Source organism: Mesoplodon densirostris, chromosome 1, assembly GCF_025265405.1.
Source record: "Mesoplodon densirostris isolate mMesDen1 chromosome 1, mMesDen1 primary haplotype, whole genome shotgun sequence".
NCBI classification, from domain to species: Eukaryota; Metazoa; Chordata; class Mammalia; order Artiodactyla; family Ziphiidae; genus Mesoplodon; species Mesoplodon densirostris.
In genome coordinates, this window is record NC_082661.1 from 237,808,029 (window position 1) to 237,832,703 (window position 24,675).

Consider the following 24,675-nt stretch of genomic DNA (forward strand, 5'->3'; position numbering starts at 1 on the left):
ATATTGGCATAGAATTGTTTGTAGTATTCAAACAACTACTACAGCTTGTAAGATGCTTAGTTGTAAGATGCTTTTATTTCTGTGGTGTCTGTTTTTTCTCCTTTTTCATTTCTTATTTTATTGATTTGAGTCCTTTCCCTCTTTTTCTTGATAAATCTGGCTAATGCTTGATCAATTTTATTTATCTTCTCAAAGAACCACCTTTTAGTTTTATTGATATTTGCTATTGTTTTTTTGTTTCTATTTCATTTAATTCTGCTCTGATCTTTATGATTTCTTTCCTTCTGTCAGCTTTGGGTTTTCTTTGTTCTTCTTTCTCTAGGTCCTTTAAGTGTAAGGTTAGATTGTTTATTTGAGATTTTTCTTGTTTCTTGAGGTAGGCTTGTATAGATATAAACTTCCCTCTTAGAACTGCTTTTGCTGCATGCCATAGGTTTTGGATCATCATGTTTTCATTATCATTTGTCTCTAGGTATTTTTCGATTTCCTCTTTGATTTCTTCAGTGATCTCTTGGTTATTTAGTAATGTATTGTTTAGGCTGCATGTGTTTGTGTTTTTTATGTGTTTTTCCCTGTAATTCATTTATAATCTCATAGTGTTGTGGTCAAAAAAGATGCTTGATATTATTTCAATTTTTAAATTTACTGAGGCATGATTTGTGACCCAAGATGTGACCTATCCTGGAGAATGTTCCATGTGCACTGGAGAAGAAAGTGTAATCTGCTGTTTTGGGATGGAATGTCCTATAAATATCAATTAAATCTCTCTGGTCTATTGTGTCATTTAAAGCTTGTGTTTCCTTATTTATTTTCTGTTTGGATGATCTGTCCATTGGTGTAAGTGAGGTGTTAAAGTCCCCCACTTTTATTGTGTTACTGTTGATTTCCTCTTTTATAGCTGTTAGCAGTTGCCTTATGTATTGAAGTGCTCCTATGATGGGTGGATTGATCTCTTGATCATTATGTAGTGGCCTTCCTTGTCTCTTGTAACATTCTTTATTTTAAAGTCTATTTTATCTGATATGAGTGTTGCTACTCCAGCTTTCTTTTGATTTCCAATTACATGGAATATCTTTTTTCATCCCTTCGCTTTCAGACTGAATGTGTCCCTAGGTCTGAAGTGGGTCTCTTGTAGACAACATATATATATATGTCTTGTTTTTGTGTCCATTCAGCAAGCCTGTGTCTTTTGGTTGAAGCATTTAATCCATTTATGTTTAAGGTAATTATCAATATGTATGTTCCAATTACCTTTTTCTTAATTGTTTGGGGTTTGTTTTTGTAGGTCCTTTTCTTCTCTTGTGTTTCTCAATTAGAGAAGTTCCTTTAGCATTTGTTGTAGAGCTGGTTTGGTGGTACTGAATTCCCTTAGCTGTTGCTTGTCTGTAAAGCTTTTGATTTCTCTGTCAAAACTGAATGAGATCCTTGTCTGGTAGAGTAATCTTGGTTGTAGGTTTGTCCCTTTCATCCCTTTAAGTATATTATGCCACTCTGTTCTGGCTTGTAGAGTTTCTGCTGAGAAATCAGCTGTTAACCTTATGGGAGTTCCCTTGTTTGTTAATTGTTTTTTTCCCCTTGCTGCTTTCAATAATTTTTCTTTGTCGTTAATTTTTGCCAATTTGATTATTATGTGTCTCAGCCTGTTTCTCCTTGGGTTTATCCTGCTTGGGACTCTCTGTGCTTCCTGGACCTGGGTGGCTATTTCCTTTCCCATGTTATGGAAGTTTTCAACTATAATCTCTTCAAATATTTTCTTGGGTCCTTTCTCTCTCTCTTCCCCTTTGGGACCCTTATAATGTGAACATTTTTGTGTTTAATGTTGTCCCAGAAGTCTCTTAGGCTGCCTTAATTTCTTTTTATTCTTTTTTCTTTATTCTGTTCCATGGCAGTGAATTCTACCATTCTGTCTTCCAGATCACTTATCCGTTCTTCTGCCCCAGTTATTCTGCTATTGATTCCTTCTAGTGTAGTTTTCATTTCAGTTATTGTGTTGTTCATCTCTGTTTGTTCTTTAAGTCTTCCAGTTGTTTTTTTCTTTAATTCTTCTAGGTCTTTGTTAACCATTTCTTGCACCTTCTTTGCATACACCCCAGTGACCATTCATTTTAAAACCCGAATCTAGATGTGCAATCATTCACAAAATGAATTATTTCTATGATTATGGTACCTAGATGGTTTTCTTTTTATTTCTTTTTATTTTTTTATTTTATTTATTTTTTTGTGGTATGCGGGCCTCTCACTGCTGTGGCCTCTCCGGTTGTGGAGCACAGTCTCCGGATGCGCAGGCTCAGCAGCCATGGCTCACGGGCCCAGCCGCTCCATGGCATGTGGGATCTTCCTGGACCGAGGCACGAACCCATGTCCCCTGCATCGGCAGGCAGATTCTCAACCACTGCGCCACCAGGGAAGCCCTGGTTTTCTTTTTATATTGGAGAATAAACATACTAATAACATGAACAGGTTAGGGAAAGTGATCATGGATCATCAGACTATAAGAATTATCAGGACATGATAAAGGGTTATGTATTTCAATGATAAAAGCAATCTGATTATTAGCTCTTCATTTGAAGCAGTTTATCTACAGTTCAAAATGCTTTCAATGCTTTCACTGATTAAACTATAAAGCATCTTTTTCATTGTCAGCAGAAGTGACCAGCATTTAATTAAAATAGACTCTTCTAACTATAAATAATTGAATAGTTTTAAATTTAGATTGGCTAAAATTGGTGAATTGATAAATAACTAAATAATGCAAGAATAAGAATTATCAAGACACTTTTGAGAACACAGTTCTGCTTGGAGGGCTCCATGGAGGAAGTGCCTCATTTTCAAGAAAGGGATGATGTTTCTTTGGTTTTCGTTCAGTTCTTCCCTTCTTTTCTTTTTTTTCCTAAAGAGAAAATACAAAACTATTTATATATAAAGTTATATACAAATATGACCATTATTTTCAAATCAAGTTGCTTGCTGAAGAACAAAATAATCATTATAAGGTATTTAAATGTCATTTGCTAGCTTAATTGGTTATAAAGTAATAGCAGCTAGAGAATATTGCTAATTTATGAGTATACTATCAATAGGCGTTAACGCACCACTTAATTTTTTAAATATTAAAAGTGATATTTTATTTTATTTATTTTATTTTTTTTTCTTTTTGCGGTATGCGGGCCTCTCACTGTTATGGCCTCCCCCGTTGCGGAGCACAGGCTCCGGATGCGCAGGCCCAGCGGCCATGGCTCACGGGCCCAGCCGCTCCGCGGCATATGGGATCCTCCCAGACCGGGGCACGAACCCGTATCCCCTGCATCGGCAGGCGGACTCTCAACCACTGCGCCACCAGGGAGGCCCCAAAAGTGATATTTTAAAAGAATTATGTAAAATAGGGTAAAAAAGACCTGTAATCCTATAATTCAAAGGGAATAATTATTAGAAGTTAGTGATGACTTTCTGAGAACAGAGTCTCAGAAATAAATTTACTGGGTGCAAAGGTTGAATATGTGATGGCAGCAGAGGATACTTCACAGTGTTTAAAAATATTTGAATATTGAGGTTCATGTTTCTTTGCTTGTTATTGAGCTTGAGCATATTTTCATTTCTTTAGTGCTTCTGTGAAATTTTTGCTCTATTATTTGACTCTTCTAACTGTATGGGTATTTGTGCTTGTAATTTTTAGCAATTTACATATTTTCATATAATAAATATTATCCTTGCAGCATTTTATCTACATTATTTTTAGTCCTTAATTTTTTACCAAAATATTAATATTTCAACCATAGAGAACTAAACTGTTTAAAGAGTAATATAGTCAAAAATTGTGTACCCACTACCTGCCTTTTGGAATAAAACATGACCAACACTTGTGCAGCCCTTGTACCCACTCCCTCACCACACCTGTTTTCTCTCCACCACCCAGAGATAACCATTACTGAATTTAGTGCTTATAGTTGCAGTGCATCCGTTAATACCTCTATCACACACACGTTTTCATCACCAAATAACAAATAATTTTGTTTTGCAGGTTTTTTGAGTTTATGTTAAAAGGTACCATGCTATATATTCTTTTGCATCTGTCTTTTATTTATGACCATATTTCTAAGATCCATCTATATGGAGCTGTAGCTCTAGTTCATTGATGCACAGAATTCCAGTATATCAACATATCACAGTTTACTGATCTATTTTTGTGTTGAAGACATGATGTTCTAATGTTTATTCCACACAAAGACAATGCTGCTGTAAATATCCCTGTTTGATTCCTTGTGCTTATAAGCTAAGATTTTCTCTCCAAGTATATTCCTAGGAGTGAAATTGCCAGTTTGTAGGGTATGAATATATTCGACTTTGCTGGACAATAATGATTTAATCTCCAAAGTTGTAGGAAATTACCCTCCAGCCAGCAAATATACTGGTTTTTTATTTTGTATTATTAATATGCTGTATTCTATTGTTTGGCACTTTATATTTAATGTTTAAATCTTTTGAAGTTTGTATTGCAGTAAAGTAATTGCTTGAAGTGATTTTATGTCCAAATGTCACAAATAATCCTAACTGTTATTGCCTCGCATCCACTAATTTGTGTTCTGTATTATATAGTACATCCTTATAGGTAACAGGTTCTGAGGCTATTATTCTACTTGTACTATACTGTAATTTGTGCTCATTCATTCAATGTTAAGCATTGAGATCTTACTCTGGGTCAAGAAGTATACAGGGAGCCATGCATGAAATGATTATAAAATACAAACACACAGGTTACTGTTCCTGTCCCTTAGGGAACTTTCAAAATAGATGGCTAATAAACAAGTACATAAACAACAGATAATTCCAAATTGTGTGAAATTCTGTGAAACATATAAACAAGCTGTTGTGATTGATAAAAAGTGAAAGGAAGTACTTACTTTCAAAGAAAAGTGGATTCAGGGAAAGTCACTTTGAGACGTGATGGGTAAGAGGAGCCACTGGTGATGTGCACTGAGGGGAGGGCACCCCATGCAGACAGAAGAGTGTGTGTGAGGACTCTGACAAGTGGGGAAAACTTGGGATGGGAGAGGAAGCCAGAGAGCCAGTGTGAATAAAGCCTGGTGGGAGATGGGAGCGGGGTTCCAGATGAGAATGACAAGGTATATGTGTAAGATCAGACGGGGCCTGGCAGGCCATGGTAACATTTAGAACACAGGTTTGGAAAAAAAAAAAAAGAGTTGTCAACAGGTGATTTGGAGAAGAAAGGCAGAATGCTGAGAGGTAAACTGGGGAACGTGGCAGCAGAGGAGGAGACAGCTCAAGTGGAAGGGGAAATCGACTGTGCAGAATGCCCAGAGGTCTAGGAAACAGGGCAGAAAAGAATACATACCATAGGCTAGATGCTCTGGCAAAATCATAACTCTCAAAGTTTAGTTTCAGAAAAGGGATAAGATGGGGGTTTACTGAGGAAGAAAAGGATATGAAGAACTAAGGAAGTGTAAACAAACTTTCCAGAAGTTCAGCTATTAAAAAAGATGAGGGGCTTCCCTGGTGGTGCAGTGGTTGAGAGTCTGCCTGCCGATGCAGGGGACATGGGTTCGTGCCCCGGTCTGGGAAGATCCCACATGCCGTGGAGGGGCTGGGCCCATGAGCCATGGTCATTGAGCCTGCTCATCTGGAGCTGTGCTCCGCAATGGGAGAGGCCACAGTGGTGAGAGGCCCATGTACCACAAAAAAAAAAAAAAGAAAAAGAAAAGAAAAAAAAAAAGATGAGGATCATAGCTGGAGGGAAATGAAGAATTAAGAGAGTTTATTTTTATTAAGATTACTTATCCTGAGACTTGATGGGAATAATCCAGGAGGGTAGAAGAATGCAGATTCACAGGAGAGTGAAATGGTAAGTTCATATTTCATTGCTTGATTGGTATAGTCCTGCTTCATATTATTTTGAAAATATTATCTTCCATCATCTCACATTTTTATGATACCAGGTGAATTTTAGAACCATTTCATTTCCCTGCTATACTCCCTTCCAAGAAATGACTATCTGAGGATTAATATGAAATCTAAAAAATGATCTAGGAATACTTGAAATGTTAATAGCATTTGGCCTTTCATCCTGCAGCTTGGACTGTCTCTCTGTTTCTTCAAGTTTCTTCTAAAACTATAAAGTTTAGTGGTTTCCTTGTATTCCAAAGAGCAGTGGTGTCACGGAACACTTGGGCAACCCTGCCTCTGTAGGCTGAATGGCTCGGGAGGAGTGGTATTTTGGTAAATTATTAGGTGTCTATGCTTCTTTCATCAGTACATAAATGGAATTGATAATGTCACAAGGAGAATATGGTAATGTAAGGTTCCATTAACATATAATTATTCACATATAACAAAAGGATTGAAGAGAGGTGTGAATTTTTCTTTTTGTCTTAACATTTTGCTCTTCATCATGAGAATGTTTTCATCCTTGCTATTTCTAATAAACAGAGAACCTCATTTCAGAATCCTAACTGAGAAAATAAAAGCTGTAATTGGACCACGGTCAATCATCTTATTACTTTAGAGAGAGGCAGGCCCTCTAGCTAGATGAGAGAAAAGCAGTGACCATACAGTGTCCTCAGAAACTGACTGAAAAAACCTCATTGTCCATTCCATTTAACATAGGGAGAGAGAGGAACTGGACACAACCTTGAGTTTGCCGGTAGGTGCTAAAAAGTCGGGGCAGGAAATAGGCAAATAATTATCAAACTTAATATCAATTTACATGAATCAATGTTATCTTGAGTAATAATTAAAAGAGGTTACTTAAAAAGTCCTTCTGTCTGTTGTTTGCTGGGGGTTGAATCTTTTGCTTATTTTCTTATTAAAGGTAACTATGAATTAATCTGGGAACCAGCTTGAAGAAGCATCTTACCTGATCTTTGGCTACAATTTTCACCTAAAACAGTGACCCATCAATTGCTCACTCCCCAAACTAGGTTTTACATCAAAATTTTGAGATGTTACTTTACATGAAAATTGAAGTAATTAGCTCTTCTTTATAGGGGTATTTTTCCATTCTCCCTGCAAACAAATTTCAATAAGAAACTGGTAAGATGGGGAATAGAGCTGTAACATGTTGTACATGGATTTTTTTTTTTTAGGTAGCGCTGTATTGTAGGGATATATTGTATACCAAAGCAAGTTATTTTGTCTTAGGTCTTTGATGAGTTTTTGTTTTCCAGAGGATTGATTAGAATGAGAAAGTGACTAACCACTGTAATAAAACATTGTGTACCTATGACTTAGTCACTAAGGAAATTCTATCTCATTTTCAAGACAATGTGAAAATAAAACTGAAAACTGAAACATTTACATTCAGTTACTACTCTAAAAGATACTAGCAGAATTAGCATATGTCCCCTTAATATAAGAAGATTTTTTATTTTTCTTTGAACAAAGCATTATTTAAGAGTTTAATCTAAGGAAATCATCATAGAACACTACTATCCTCATTCAAACGACTGAACTAATTTTGATTGCCTTATTACTGTTTCTCTGCATGGATTTAGCATTATAGCAGTACTAAAGTCAACACATAAACAACAATAAATTCTGTTTGTATTTTTATTAGGATTGCATTAAATTTGTAAATTACTTCAGGGAAAACTGACATCTTTATAGCACTATTATAAGATTGTTTCTATACAAGGACAGTTTTGTTCTAATTTCTCAGGTATTCATTTGTGTCCTTCAGAAGTTTTCTTTATATTGGTATTGCACATTTCCTAGGTTTATTCCTAAGTGTTACATCTGTTTATCCTATTTTTAAATAGCCTGATTTGGGTCCTGTGTGTGTCTCTAGCTACTACCGATTCTAAAATGTATGTGGAAAAAAAAAACCCAAGAATATTCAAAAATACTTTGAATGAAGAGTTATGAAGTGAGATTAACCCAAACATATATGAAAATATATAAAGTCCTGATGATGAAACAGTGCCGTACTAGAATATGTACAGTGAGAATGACCAATGGAACAGAAAGTTAAGAAACAAGCAGACCTGAAAATATGGGAATGATCTAATGTATCATATAATAAAGACAGTACCTCAAATCAGTGGGTAAAAGATGTGCTGTTTTATGAAAGATGTATGTGGAAAAAATAAAGATGGAATCATATTTCCCATCATACACTAGGATAAATTCTAAGTAGAGCAAATGTTAAAATGTTAAATATTAAAATCATAAAGTTATTAGAAGAAAAATGGCAGCTTTGACCCTAAATTTTGGAGAAAGTCCTTTCAACTACACCTGAAAATCAGAAGCCATAAAAAAAGACTGATACATTTGAAACCTGAAAATAAAATTAAATTCTTCATGGAATAAAATGATATAAGACTTCCCTGGTGGCACAGTGGTTAAGAATCCACCTGCCAATGCAGAGGACACGGGTTTGAGCCCTGGTCCAGGAAGATCCCACATGTTGTGGAGCAACTAAGTCCATGTGCCACAACTACTGAACCTGTTCTCTAGAACCCGTGAGCCAGAGCTACTTAGACCACGTGCCACAACTACTAAAGCCCATGCACCCTAGAGCCCATGCTTCACAACAAGAGAAGCCACTGCTATGAGAAGCCCACACATCGCAATGAAGAGTAACCCCTGCTTGCCACAACTAGAGAAAGCCTGTGTGCAGTGAAGACCCAATACAGTGAAAAATAAATAATAAATAAATAAATTTACTAAAATAATGATATAAGCAAAGTTGAGAGACCAACAATACAATGGGAAAAGAATTTGTAACTCATATCAGAAATGGTAGGCTAATTTCCCTAGTACCTAAAAAAGCTTCTAGAAATCAGTAAGAAAAAGACTAATGAAAAAATGTTCAGTTTATGAATTGACACTTTACAGGAAAAAAAATACAAATTATCTTCACACAACTGAAAGGATACTCAAGCTCAATCCTAACCAGAGAAATGCAAATAAAAAAATACTCTGGATGACATTTTTTTTAACTTGCTGATAGACATGAATTCAAAAAATTTGATAAGAAACCCTACTGGACCCTAAGCCCTGTGGAGAAATTTTGCACTTTTTGATTGCTGAACACGTGAATGTGTTAACTATTCACATAAAGTACTTATGCATCTGAAATGTATTACTTGTTTACTTATTCAAAAATAAATGAATAAAATACATATTTCTATTGATATTTTAAAACAGAAAACAGTATTTTGCTTGCTATCACTGAAAAGTAACTATAAACATAAGTACATTGAAACAAAGAACATAAAGTCCTGCTACATATCATTTCTCCCAACATTCATACTTGATTGCTTTCATTAAAAAACCACTTAAATAAGACCTTCTCCTTGAGGTCATCAGAAAGGTCAAAAGAAAATAAAAAATGGAATAACTTTCTCATTAAATACAATTTTACTGTGTCTCAGGACCAAGTTCCACCTAAATTAACCTGGTATACCTTCAGTAATACACTTGTCAGTACACTTTTTTATAATTTTAGGTAGAAGAATCATTGCAAAGGACGAATGGGCATGACTGGTAAGTGACTAAATGTGGGGATGTAGGTAAGGAACATTATTATGATTAAAATTTTAAGCCTGAGTGTTTTAAGGAATAGTAGAATCATTAATAGAAATGAGTAGATCAAATAAATTATGATATATGTAGGAGAGAATGAATTCAACAAGGTAGCTTCCATGTAGAAATGGTCAGTAGTCATGGGACAAATAGAACTGGAATTAGGGACAGAAAAGTCAGAACAGGTACATTTAAAAGGCACAGTGCATTAACAAATAACACCTACCAGCCATTTTTCATATTCATCAAGAGCTTGTTTATCTTTATCTTTTTTCTCAGCTCTTTTCAGTTCTTCTTTTCTTTTCTCATTTCTTTTCTCTTTTTCCTTTTCCTTGAAAAAAGCTTCCTTTTTTTCATTCCTATGTAGGATAGTCAAAACACTGGCAAGTTAAAGGAGAATATATAATAAAGATTCCCTAATGTGTCTTTGCAATAATGAGACTGAGTGCATTAGTAACATTCAAGTAAATGAATTTTAGAAAAGCCTAAAGTGTTACTAATTTAAGATCTATCAAAACATTCATCATTTTGGATTACCATTTTTCAACAGCAGTTAAGTTATCTTTCCTTTTCTCAGCAACAGTTTCCTCCTCTTTCTGTTTCTTTGCTCTTTCATATTCTTTCTCCTTTTTACTTTTCTCTTTAAGATATTCCATCTTTTTCTCTTTCCATTTTTCAAAAGACTGAAAAAGTTCAGAGTTACATTCTTATTTAATGTGAATATAATAAAATAGTAAAAACACAGTTAATCATTAATTTTCAAATATTTAAAAATAATTAAGATATTCAAAACCACTGTATACTTGTAGTGCTTCTCTTTTTCTCACAGCACTTTCTTCTTCAGTTTTCTTCTTATTTTTTTCCTCAAGCCTTTTTTTTGCAGCTACCTTCTTTGCTTCCTTTTCTTTCATGGATTTCCAGGCCTCAAATGATGCTAAGGCTTCTTCTCTCTTAACAGCTCTTTTCTATTTTGGAAAATATTACATAGACAGTAATATGTATGTGTATAAATAGACAAATATAGATAGATATAGATATACATACATTCATTTTTTTAATTCCTTTCATATTCACCAATTTAGGTTTCAAAGCAATCTATTTAAAATAGATTTAGAGAAGGTAATTGATAAAAATGTTATCTGAATTATTCACTACATTTTAAAATGTCCTTTCTTAAGCATTTATCAGATATTGATCTACTACCATGCATGGGAAGGAATTTTTTGGAAGTATACTGAACAAATGCTATGAAAATAAACTGTAAAAGGCTAACTGGTACTGCAAAGTGCTCATAATGCAATATCACACTAAAAGAAAAATATCAGGAAAGTTACAGGCCAGAAAGGTAAATTTATATACTTTACCTTTCTGGCCTGTAACTTTCCTGATATTTTAACCTTAACTTGACCTTTCTGGCCTGTCAGAGTAAGGTAAATTGGCCAAGTCACACAGTAAACTACAGGTCTGTGTTTTAACCCTGAGTTTTGACTGACATCAGAGCATAAAATTCTTACTGCATAAACATATCCCAAGTGTTGAAAACATGTGCCAGATTAGAAAATATGTAGGTGAACATATAGCAAGTATGTTATTACTTTACTTACTTCAATCTAATCCCATAATATTCTATGTTTGTCTTATAATATTGCTTAGCATTAAATGATATAAAGCTTTATTACAGAGATAACATAATTTAGAAGTAAAAGTATGAGCTCCCTCACTGATTTGTGAAGAGCAAATGAGGTATCTGGCACTGACTTTGGCAGATAATGCTACAAAGGCAGTGCCAGTGTCCAGGCACGTCCCCTGCAGGGCTGCTCCACACAGTGCTGTACACTGGAGAAATATGTTTCTATCCATGGTAGTATTAAAAGCACAATGAAGGGTTTTTTTTTTTCTTTTGTTTTTTTCTGGGATTTTACTTTAGAAGATGGGAAAGAACTGGAGCATGTTGTAGGCAGGAGTTAGAGGCAGAGGGTGAAGTACAGGAGAGAATGAAATGAGAGCCCAGCTCCAGACAGTGGGAAGGATAGGGGCAAATACTCAGGTACAGGCTGCTCTTGAAGATACATACAAAACTCAAGATAGAAAAGGGGAAAACTGAAGTTAATGTCTGATGATCCTTTATATTCCTGGCTAAGTTGCAATATCAAAGTCAATTTTTAATAATGAAATAGGTACATGGTCACAGAAAAAATAAGTTCATAATCAGTAGTGCCAAAGCTATTGCTCACATATAAATAATAAAAATCTCTGTGCATCCATGTTTTCATGTAAAACAGTTATATTTATATCAAACTAAAAGTGTATAAAGTACCAGAGAAATAAAATCAAAAATCAATTCTTTTATATACAATTTATTTCACCATTTAAAAAACAGTTGATTTAGAAATACTAAACATTCAGACTATTTTACTGACTTAAAAATCCAGAATATTTTTCACTTCTATATTCAGAATACCTGTTCATTTTGAATCCTTAAGTTTTCACTTTCGATTCTTTTAACTCTGTGCATTTCATGTAAATAAATATTTTTCTTTTCTAACCACTCCTGTGGGAAAAAGAAAAAGGCAATATGATATTCAAAGTTTTGCAAATGAAGTAGAATTCTTATTTATTTCTGAAATATATGATTAAAACTTTTAAAAAGCAAAACATAAAACATAGATTTTATATGTACTAGTATCATTCTTTTTCTGATAATATTCTAATAGTAAAGATGAGCAAGAATTAAGAAAATCATGTGTTTATATGATTTATATATGTGTAATATAATGTGTAATATAATGACTACATATATTAACATTTTTCTCTGAAATTCACATGGACAATTTTCCAAAGTGTACAATATTCTGTACAACAAATAAGACAAAAAAAAAAAAAGACTTCTTTTTTAGAATTGTAAAAAAATTCGGACAGCTTTCTTCTATGTCAGTTTAACTCAAATGCAGAAAGTCTCAGGAAAGAAAAAAAATTAAAACCCTTTTTGTTCATAACTATATAAACTTTAAGGAGAAAAAGTATAGAACATAGGTGTACCTCAACTATATTTTGCTTTTGCTGTATTTTTATCAATTGCCATGGCATATTCTCTTTCCTTAAGAACAACTATGATCAGTTAAACAAAGCCTGGAAGGAGATAATTTAGTATAAAAAGAAAAAAAGCTTTGGATTGCTCATGTATTATAAAGGAAATAAATTAAACATTAAATCATCATCTCTGACAGGGTCATTTTATTTCCTGATAAACAAACCTTATGTAAGTGATTAATTCTTCTAATTTTTTAAAAAAAATATTTTCCTTTTTACCTGATAAACAGCTGCCCTTATGTTATCTGCTCTGTCAGGTTCTGTGTTCTGTTTCTGTGAAGGCTTTTGGTCCAAGACTCTCAAAGTCCCTAAATAGTGAGAAGTGGGAACTGTCAACGGAGTTCTCCTTAGAGAACCAGGTTTCTTTAAGAACTCAGAGGTCACTAATCTGAAAAGATCCAAATGAATCAAAATTAACTATTACAATTGCACTTGGTAGAAGAGAGATTCATTAGATTTTGCAAATACTATATTTGAAAATTACATTATAATTTAATAAATTATAATTACTTTGAAAATGATGTGTTCTTAGTACACAAAGACCCCTATTCAACATAATTTAAATTTTATTACTTTAAGTTATATAGCTTCAATGCAATTTTTCTTTTTAGGTTTTGTAATTAAAACATTTTTAACAAACATGGACTCAAGTTACATGGGAAAAGACAGTATTAATAAGTAGGTTTTAAAAGTTTCTTATGTTATTTTGCTACATAAACCATCTTAAATATAAAGTTAGACTAGTAACCTCTATTTCAGGGTTCGTGGGGAAATCTGGCCCCCATCTATTCTGGTATATAAAGATTATTGCACCCTGGCTTTTTCATTTATTTTCATAATACCAACAGTGTCTTCCCTGCTACAATAACAGAACTGAGTAGTTACAAGAGAGACAATATGGCCTACAAGACCTGACATATGTACTAAATGGCAAATTTACAGAAAACGTTTGCTGACCCCTGTTCTATTTGACTAATGATAATTTAAAAGATTCAGAAGGTTTTGAATAGCATTTATGAGTTCTTATCATTTTAATAAACCAACTTAGTCCATAGAACCTCTAAGTTTAAAGTACAATTTTTCATGTGTTGGACAAAGACATTTAATATAGAAGGTGAATACTGGACTTCAGCTTTATTACCACTGTATATCTACTGTCTCAGGAAAAATAAAAGAAAGAAACTATATCCCAGGAGCAATGTAGAACATAGAGGATCATTGATCAATTCCTTTTTATAAATGAATATATTCAACTAGGGAGATTTACTATGAAGAAACTACTTCATTGTTCTCATAAGAAGAAAATTAAGTGACACCAAATGAAATTCACTGTACAGAAGTTAAACTAAAACTAGTTTTCTTGGAATGTAAACCCATAAGTGAGGGAAAATGATAATTTTATTACCTGCCAGATGCATTGGATGCTCTATTATTTGTTGACTTTTTATTCTTCATATTTCTATCTTGAATTATTTTCTATTAAATAGAAAAAGCCAAAGATGGATTACTCACTGTATCTATCACAGTTAGACTTAGAGGCCAATCTTCCAGTAAATCGATGTCTTTTAAGCATCTACTATGTGTCAAGTATTTCTGTCACCAGGAACAAATAAGGATATTACATTTTAGGGAGGTTGACTGGCAATAAACACGTAAACTAATGTCACTCATGAAGGAGATAAACTAGGGTCCAGTGACAGTGACAGAGTGGAGTTGATGAGCCACAATAATGAATGTGATCAGGGAAGGCCTCCCTGAAGGCTCGACATCAGAGCTGAGACAAATGATGAATAACAAAGGGTCACATGATGTTCTATGGAGAGCTTGATAATTTTGAGAAACCAAAAAAGGTGAAAGATGCTGAGGCACAGTGAATGGCAGGGAGAGCTGAGGAGTATAAGGTCCGGGAAGAATCGTATGAGATCTCCAGTGGTGAGGAGTCTGCATTTTATTCCATGGGGAGAATCCAACAAAGAAACCTTAGAGGGGAATGATTAATTAGACTTCAGATTACTCAGTAGAGAGTAAGAATAAAGCTAAGGATTCATTCGAAAGAACTATGTTATAATCTTACTTGTTATATATAAATCACCTGTTCTAATTTAGAATTACCTCTGTTAAACATTTCTAAGACCTGTCTATAAATTCCAGAGTACCCTTCTTCCTTTTAAGGAATAACTTTTCTACTTTACACGGACAGATGGGTGTTAACACTAAAGTGAGAGCAGATGTAAACACATCCCTAGCTTGGCATTAGCACTTTTTCCTAAGGAAACTGGTTAATGACAATATACCTGGAATGTGGCTTAATGAACCTTCTCCATAAAATTTAATAAAAACTTAATACTCTGTATTATAAAAGTCCTGTTCAACCACAAGTTCTCAGCTAACTGTTATCTCCCCTAGTAATAAGTATACATAGCCACCAATTAACTGCAGGAGAAACTGCATAAAGAAAATTTAGGAGAAATAAGGCTTCCCTGGTGGCGCAGTGGTTGAGAGCCCACCTGCCAATGCAGGGGACACAGGTTCGTGCCCCGGTCCGGGAAGATTCCACATGCCACGGAGCAGCTAGGCCCGTGAGCCATGGCCACTGAGCCTGTGCATCCGGAGCCTGTGCTCCGCAACAGGAGAGGCCACAACTGTGAGAGGCCTGTGTACCACAAAAAAAGAAAAAAAAGAAAGAAAAAGAAAATTTAGGAGAAATAAAGACTAAAGTGCTCCCCATAAATTTTAACAGTATAGTACTCTGGTGCAATGTAGTGTAGGGACAAGTAATCCTACATATCACAAATCTTCTCAAGGTAATAATAATAATATTCCTGATAATGATCCTGTCCATCCATTTAAATAGGTATGGATGTTGATAAACTTTTCTTAAAGACTTTTATTAAATTTTATAAAATATTTAAAAATGATATCCAAAGGAATATCCTTCACTAACTTGAAACCTTAGAAATTATTCCAGACAGCTTCATTTTTATAACATGAAGACCTACAGAAACCTACCCACTTCTGGGTATGTATTTCTGAAACATTTAAAAGTATATTATGATCATATACTCTAATAACTTTTAATGAAATGTTGGGTTTTATTATTTTCACTGCAAACCTCCCCTGAAGTTAAAATTCTATTGAATAAGAATCACTTGACAGTATAATACCATTATTTCCACAGATAATTCAGATGTACCTAACATGGAAGATAAAATATTTAAAAGTTCTATTTTGAATTTTAAGCTGTAGTATAGCAGGTACAATTTTATATAAATACCTTTACAGACTCAGTGCATAAGATACTCTGAAGTTGAAATAGTGGTGGATCATCAACTGTTAAGTCATCACTCATAATCAGTTCAGTTTTCTCCTTTTCTTCTTCAAGGTCATCAGTAGTCACTTGACTTTCCTTGGGTTTCTCAAGTGTAGTAACAAAGTCTATCAAAAATGAGTTCTCTTCATTTTCAATTGATTTCAAGGAATTATGGTTTTCAGTGCATTCTTCATTCTGATCTATTTTGTGACAGAGTAACAGAACTAAATCTCCCTTCTGAATTAATAAGGTGGATAACAGATTCATTTGCTTTCTGCTAAATTAAAACTGTCTATAATCTCTTTCTTGCAAAATAATAGAGAAAACTATCATATTCAACTTGAATAAACTTTTTTCCCAAGTGAGCTACAAAAGAAAAAAATGGCTACTAAATCTACTAAAGCATTTGACACACCTTAGAAAATGGAAAAACAACCCTAAACCATAGACATGTCACAAGCCCTTGTTGGTGTATAAACCAAGTAAGTGAAATGGCAATATCTATTCTATTCAAAAGCCTGTGTTTCTTAGCTGGAGCAAGAGGCACAGATTTCTAAGATACTACAGTTACTAACAATACACTTATAATACTGTACAGATGTAGAGAGAACAAAGAATCAATGCAGTTCTAGAAGAGGCCACCACACAGAGAGAATAAAGCCATCCTTTAGAGTTTTACTCCCACTTAGATACAGTGTTGCCTCTGATACCAAAAGGGCAGGAAAGGAAGGCCTAGTACTTACCCTCTCAGTGCTCAAGGGACAGGCTTAAACTCTGGCATGGAGGATTCAGTTTTGCTTTTACAGAATTGCTTCTATTATTCTGATTCTACCACACTTTAGAATGTGTAAACAGTTCTTTTAGAATGTGTAAACAGAAAACCAGTGCTTTCTGCGTTGATCACCAACTTTCAGTTCTACTAGGATCCACCTACTGGCCAACCTGTATCTTTACTGTCAAAGTCTTAATTACGAGGCTTTCATTACAGCCATTTCTGGGGAACTCATTTTGAGGTAAGCTAGATATAATATCACTTTATAATTCCAGTTATACATTCATATTTGGAGACTACTCATGATTCAAAGTATCATTAATTGATTCTTTAGAGCTGCTAATCAAAGTACTCAGTGAAAAGAACAAGGACTTTGGAGCCAAAGATTCAAATTATGGCTCCATCACTGACCTTGGATATGTTTCCCAATATCTTTGCACTTCAGTTTTTCTCATCCGTAATATGACAAAAATTATACTACATAGTAAGCACTTAATAAATGTAAGTTATACATCCCAGTCTTAAAAACAGCTATGCCTTTAGCTCTCATTAAGTTATATGTCATAAGACTAAGGAAAGAAACAATGTTAACTACTCATACCTCACACTTACTATGTGCTAACGATGGTTCTGTTCTATATGCTTTACATATATTAAAACTAATTTAATTCTCACAACCACCCTACTCTTATTAATCCCATTTTAAAGAGCAACATTCAGGGTCAGAAAGGTTAGTTACTGTCTCATGTAATTGTACCTAGATTCAAATCCAGCTTAGTCTCACTCTAAAAGTTCACCTAACCATTATGCTGACTATTGCAGCAACACCCACAAAATAATAGCTCACATTTAGTGAATACTGTACTTGTGCCAGGAATTGAGTTAGTGGCTAAAATGCATAGTATCACTTAATTTTCACAATAGCCTTATGAGATTGGTCTTATTATAACTTGGGGGATTGAGGCATTGAGAGATCTAGCTCTGCATCTACACTCACATGGTTAATAAATTGGATTTTGGGGATTAAAACTCAGGCAAACACAAACATATATTTTCCCTATAACTGTGTAAAGTATTATTTCTTTTACAAATTGCATTCTAAGCAACATTGAGTTCATAAATAAAATAAGGGAAAATAATTTGATATAATCACCTGTAATGGAGGCTTTTTCCCCAGATACTGGTGAAGAGGAATTTCCGAGACTTTCTTTAAGGGATGATGATGATAGACTTGTTAACCATGCATCCTATTTAAAGAAAATGTATTTACTAGTAAGTTTAGTTCTCAAGATTTGGGGGGGGGGGGCAATAGGATTATTAAAACTACTTCATAACTCTGAAATCTGCATTATTAGTTTTCTGCTAAACACCAAAAGTAAGTCAAAGGAGGTTATAATATGCTTAACTTTCAAGCCTTTATATCTTGATCATTAAAAGAGGTCAGGGCTTCCCTGGTGGCACAGTGGTTGAGAGTCTGCCTGCCAATGCAGGGGACACAGGTTCATACCCCAGTCTGGGAGGATCCCACATGCCATGGAGCAGCTGGGCCCATGAGCCATGGCCACTGAGCCTGTGCGTCCAGAGCCTTTGCTCCAGAATGAGAAAGGCAACAACAGTGAGAAGCCCACATACCGTAAAAAATATATATAATAATAAAAATAATAATAATAAAAGAGGTCACTAAGAGCTATTCCAGTTCTTTGACTGAAACCTCTATATTTTCAAAACTCCTGCTCTAAAATCAAATCTCAGAAATACTTAAGGTAAATATTTGACATCTCCTTCTCTAAGTATATACTTTATTAGAAAGTATAAAGGAAATAGTAGGTAAAAACCTAGTTTCAAACAAATATTACTTGTTGACCAAATGAAAGCAATTTATAAAACCAAGTAGACAGTTACTTCCAAATATTTTAGATAAAAAACTACATAGGGGCTTCCCTGGTGGCACAGTGGTTGAGAGTCCGCCTACCGATGCAGGGGACACGGGTTCCTGCCCCGGTCCGGGAAGATCCCACATGCCGCAGAGCAGCTGGGCCCGTGAGCCATGGCCGCTGAGCCTGTGCATCCGGAGCCTGTGCTCCACAAGGGGAGAGGCCACAACAGTGAGAGACCCGCATAACGCAAAAAAAAAAAAAAAAAAAAAAAAAAAAAAAAAAAAACTACATAGATTTCATACACTTTAGTTTTCCTCAAAATTCCTATATCTGAATTAAAATAATTATTATATTTGAAATGAAGTAATTATATTTGTGTGCATAAATTAAACATCTCTTTATAAAATAATACTCTAGTCTAAAGGTGATGATATTATAATGTAAGAAGTTTGATTTTGTTGCATAGATAATAAATTTTAATTTTCTTTCCCATAATATTTACAAAGAAAATTATATGTCAAAAGCAATAGAGAGAAACCATCTGGGCAGATGGCAGAAGGGCTCAAACACTGGAGTCTACCCTGAGAAGGGAAGATTTAGCCAAGGAGATTTGCAAGTTAGTCGCCTTTTTCCTGAGGAAATTCCCCCAACTGTGCAGCTTAGTAGAAGGCTGCAGCATTACTAGACTGGCTTGAGGGGTCAGAAGATAGAGTTTAGGATTAGAAGGCCAGCCAATAAATTTGGAGAAGAGCTGCAGAAGGCATGAACCCAAATATCTGCATATAAATCCACCTCAAACACTTGGCTCATCTATGCATGGCATGGGAAAGACCTCAGAGGGTCCTATAAAATCACAGTAGCTAGAAAGTGAAAAAAACTAAGCAGAGATTTCAGTCAATGTCCATGGCAAGGGAGACAGAGCTGGGAATTTGTCTAGCCATAATATCTGTGTGCTAGAACACATGTTCAGAGGAACATAACAGAATCCAGAATCTCTACAACATATAATTCATAATGTTAAGTAGTCAATCAAAAAGTTAATAAGTAAAGTTTTAAAAAATGGTGACACATACTCATGAAAACAAAAACAACAAAAACACTCTATAGTAACCAATCCAGAGATGACCCAGATGTTGCAATTAGCAAACAAGAACTTTAAAGTAGGGATTATAAATATGTTCAATCACTTAGGAGGAAATATATACATAGTGACTGAACAGATGGGATATCTTATTATTAGATACAGAAAATACAAAAAATACCAATGGGAATTCTAGAGTTGAACACTACTGAAATTAAAAAAAAAATCACTGATAGACTGAACAGCAGATCAGGAATGGTAGAAAAAGGCAGTGAACTTGAAGACAGAACAATACAACTTATTCAATCTAAAAAAAACAAAGGGAAAAAAGATTAAATAAGCATGAAAGAAATTTAGAGATCAGTGAGACATATCAAAAATTTCAGTGTACATGCAATTACAAACAAGAGGAAGGAAAATAAAACAGAAAAAATAATTTTAACTTCCCATCTGCATGGAAATTATCAGTTTACAAATCCTGAAATCTCAACAAAACCCAAGCAGGATAAATATAAAGAAAACCACATCTAGGTACCTCATAGTCAAATTGCTGTAATTCAAAGAAAAAAAGATTAAATCTTGAAAATAATTCTGAAAGCCACTAGAAAAAACAAAACATTGTATAATGAGGATAGCAAAATAAATATTTGCTGATTTCCTAACAGAAATAATAGAGGCCAGGAACAATGGTAACCTATAAAGAGCTGAGGATAGGAGAAGAAAACTGTCAGCCAAGAAGTGTATATTAAACTAAGCCATCCTTCAAAAATGAAGATAAAGTGAATATGTTTTAGATAAGCAAAGACTGAGAGAATCCATCACTGGTAAACCAAGAAATGCAAAAATAAGTTCTTAAGATTGAAGGGAAATAACACTAGAAGGTAATCTGGATCTATAGGAAGAAATGAAGATCCGTATAAATGGTATATATATCTAAGAAAACTATAAATGTTTATTCTTTTCTTCTTTTAGTTATTTAAAAGTCTAAGACAAAAAGTTTAAAAGGCTCTTTAAAGAAAAGTTATAACTCTGTGTTGTGGAAATTATATCATATCTAGGTGTAATATACATGATATCAACAGCATGATGGATGAGGGAGTATATGGAACTATACTGTTACAAGGTTTCTATTTTAAATGTGAAACAATACAGTGTCAACTCTATTCTGATCATTTATAGATGCATCTTGTAATCCATAAGACAACTACTAAAAATATAACGTGAATAGGTATAGTCAAAAGGCAACAGAGAAAACTAATGGAAAACTAAAACCTATGTGATTAACTCTGAATAAAAAGTCAAGAAAGAAGTTATAGAGGAACAACAACTTCAATTTTTAAAAAATAGATAAAATAAATAGAAAACAAACAGCAACAAATTGGCCCTAAGTGTACTTATATTAAATGTATATGGACTGGATTTACCTGGTGGCGCATTGGTTAAGAATCCACCTGCCAATGCAGGGGACACGGGTCCAAGCCCTGGTCTGGGAAGATCCCACATTCTGTGGAGCAACTAAGCCCATGAGCCACAACTACTGAGCCTGCACTCTAGAGCCCGTAAGCCACAACTGCTGAGCCTGAGGGCCACAACTACTGAAGCCTGTGTACGTAGAGCCCATGCTCCACAACAAGAGAAGCCACCACAATGAGAAGCCCGCACACCACAACAAAGGGTAGCCCCCCACTTGCCATAACTAGAGCAAGCCTGTGCACAGCAACGAAGACCCAATGCAGCCAAAAATAAAATAAATAAAATAAATAAATTTATTTTTAAAAAGTATATGGACTAAACACTCATAAATGGAATAATGAATTCATAAGTAGTTCGCAATTAAAAAGCAGATTGTCAGACTTGATAAAAAAGTAGTACCAAACTGCTATTACAAGAGTCATTTAAAGAAAAAGGAAAAAATTGTTTGAAAGAAAACGATGGAAAAAGTGATACCATGCAAATACTGAAATGTTGAAATATCAGGCAAAACAAACTGCAAGATATGAAGCATTACCAGAGATACAAAAATTTCATAATGCTAAATAGGGTCAAGAACTAATAATGATGAATGTGTATGTGTCTAATTACAGAGTCATGGAATGCTGACAGAACAAAAAGGAAGTACAGAGAAATTCACAAACATAACTGGAGATTTTAACACACTCTATTTAGTACATGGTAAATCAACTAGACAAAAATTCGGTAAGAATGGAGAAGATCTGAATGACACTACCAACCATCTTGACCAAACTGAAATTACAAAACGTTATATCTAACACCTGCAGAACACACATTCTTTGTTAATACAAATGAAACTTTCACAAGACACACTTAGTCTGGGCCATTAAAAAAAAATCTCAACAATTTTTAAAAATGTGAATTCATATAAGATATATTCTTTGATCATAATAAAATTAAATTATAAATTTATGCAAGAATATATCTAGAGAAGATCTAAATATGTAGAAATAAAATCATTCACCATAAAATAACCATTTGGTCAAAAAAGAGATCACAAGGAAATTAGAAAATATATTTAAAGGAATGATAATGAAAATAAATGGCATCAAAAAAATTGAGTGCTGCTAATCAGTGCATTAGAGGAAAATGTATAGTTTTCAAAGGTTTTGACAGAAAGGATGAAAAGCTTAAAATGAATGGACACATTTTCTAACTTAAAGGTAAGCAAATTAAATCCAAAGAAAATAAAAGAAAGAGATAATAAAGAGTGAAAATCAATGAAATTGGAAACAAACAACAGAGAAAGCTAACAAAGCCAACACTGGTTCTTAGGAAAGTTTTAACAAAACTGAGCAATGCCTATCAAAATTTAACAAGAAAGACAGAAAACACAAACTACATATTAGAAATGAAAGATGGAATGTCATGATAATGTTACTGTCATCAAAAGGATATGGGAGTATCACAAAAAACTTTATAAATTCAACGTCTCAGATAAAGTGGACAAATTTCTAAGTAGATATACATTACCAAACTGATGAGAAAATCTGGATACCAAATATTTGCCAAAAAAAAAAAAAAAATCAAACTTAGTGTCAAAGACCTCTCCACAAAGAAAATTCTAGGCCCAGATAATTTCGCTGGTGAATTATCTCAATTAAGGGGAAAATGACACTAAACTTTTGGTTTCATACCAAACAAACTTTTCAAAAATAAAGGAGGAAGAGACACTCCCCAGTTCATATGATACTCACACCTGATAACAACATTATAAGGAAAAAAATTATAGACAACTTGCATAAATATTGATCTAGAAATCTTAACAAAATATTAAAAAATCAAATCCCACACAAAAATGGTCTACCATGATTGACTAGATTTTATCCCAGGAATAATGAGTTAATTTAACATTAAAACATAGATATATATCATCATACACACACACACACACACACACACACACACACACATGCACACACAAAGGAAAGGTGGGAAGTGAGGTTGTAGAGAGAAAGAAAATGTCACCCTTTTGATACCCAGCTGTGACATTTGCAGGAAGGTAAGGCAATAGGGAGAGAGGTACAGTGTCATGTGAAAGCTTATACAAAGTTAGAGAGGCTTCAGCATAGTTGAATGTGGATGAAAATAGACTCTTCCAGAGCCAAAGATTATAGACATAGGAGAGAGAAGGGTTGGACACAAAATTAATGGGAAATCCCTGAAAATGTGGGTTTAAAGAAGATTCAGAGCATGGTCAGGAAAATTTTATAATGAGGAACAAGGAAAATTTAGACTATTAAAAACAGAAGCATCTAATATACCCAACAAAGATAATATCTCTACAATATGGGCTATGTTATAGTCATTAAGGTGAACATAGTCTCAAGATCACCCAGCAACATGGAAACACTTCATGACCTAATGTTAAGAGATTAAACAAAAAAGCATGATACAAAACATTGTGAATGTTAAGATGACAAATATAAAAACAAGTATAGGAAAACAGCCCAAAAGGGGAGTAAGAATAATGAATATAGTTGTTATTAGGTGGTGAGATTACGGGTAGATATTTTTCAATTAAATTTTCTGTCATAATATAATGTTACTTTAAAAACTTTAGGAATACTTTTTTTCTTTAATCAAGGGATATAGAATACATCACAAAGAGCAATTAAAGTTAGGTATCACTATCAGTTTGAATAGTGTTCCCTCAAAATTCATGTCTATCCCAAATCTCCGAACGTGATCTTATTTGAAAATAAGGTGTTTGCAGATGGAATTAGTTAAGATGAGAACCTCCTGGAGTAGGGAGGACCCTAAATCAAATGACTGGTGTCTTTTTTTAGAGAAAAATGAGGGGAGACACAGAGACCCAGGGAAGAAGACCATGGGTTGATGGAGGCAAGGACTGGAGTGATGCAGCTACAAGCCAAGGACTACCAAAGATTTCTGACAACCACCAGAAGCTGGAAGAAGCAAAGAAGTGTTCTTCCCTAGAGCCTTCAGAGGGAATATGGCCCTGTCCACACCCTGATATTAGACTTCTGACCTCCAGAACTGAGAGAACTTCTGTTATTTTAAGTCATCTAGTTTGTGGCAATTTGTTACAGCAGCTCCAGTGAACTAACACAGTGTCCACTTGGCCAGATGAATTTATTAAACATAAAATAATTGTTTGGTTTTGATAACACCCCCTCTTCACCTGATTTTCAGAACAAATTACGACATAGCACATTGAAGTCAGGCAAATTTATATCAAATTGCCAGCTTTTCTGGTAAAGCTAACCTACAGGATGAGTGGAATCAGAGCCTACTGTGCTCATACTTCTGACCTGAATTGGAGAGTTTAATCTGTTTAGTTGTGATACAAAGGACTTCCTCTGTCTGCTTTTGTACCACCTCCCAGGGAGCAGATCTTTTCTCACATCAGTAGCACAGAGGAGTCAGGAGAAGAAGCAAGAAGCTTAGCCAGTACTGTTTAGTTCCTTTTCTCTGATCTGCTCAAGCAGATTGTGGAGGAGGAATGTTCTTCCCATACTTATCCCTTCTGAAA

The 24,675-nt window shown here is 34.4% G+C and overlaps 1 protein-coding gene across 2 annotated transcripts in view; it reads right to left on the minus strand.

Moving 5' to 3' along the window:
• Positions 1-469: 469 nt before the first annotated feature.
• MAP9 (microtubule associated protein 9) overlaps positions 470-24,675 on the minus strand; it is a 35,388-nt gene continuing 11,182 nt past the window's right edge. Inside the window, exons 6-14 of one of the 2 annotated variants that reach the window (XM_060116620.1) lie at positions 17,863-17,956; positions 15,902-16,062; positions 14,033-14,103; positions 12,847-13,015; positions 11,999-12,088; positions 10,341-10,502; positions 10,075-10,220; positions 9,764-9,896; positions 470-2,890 (exon numbers count right to left, since the gene is read on the minus strand). In XM_060116620.1, coding sequence (XP_059972603.1) covers positions 2,768-2,890; positions 9,764-9,896; positions 10,075-10,220; positions 10,341-10,502; positions 11,999-12,088; positions 12,847-13,015; positions 14,033-14,103; positions 15,902-16,062; positions 17,863-17,956 — 1,149 coding nt within the window. In that variant the 3' untranslated portion in view covers positions 470-2,767. Of the gene's footprint in view, positions 2,891-9,763; positions 9,897-10,074; positions 10,221-10,340; positions 10,503-11,998; positions 12,089-12,846; positions 13,016-14,032; positions 14,104-15,901; positions 16,138-17,862; positions 17,957-24,675 lie in introns of both variants that reach the window. The other variant, XM_060116611.1, reaches the window with a different exon arrangement.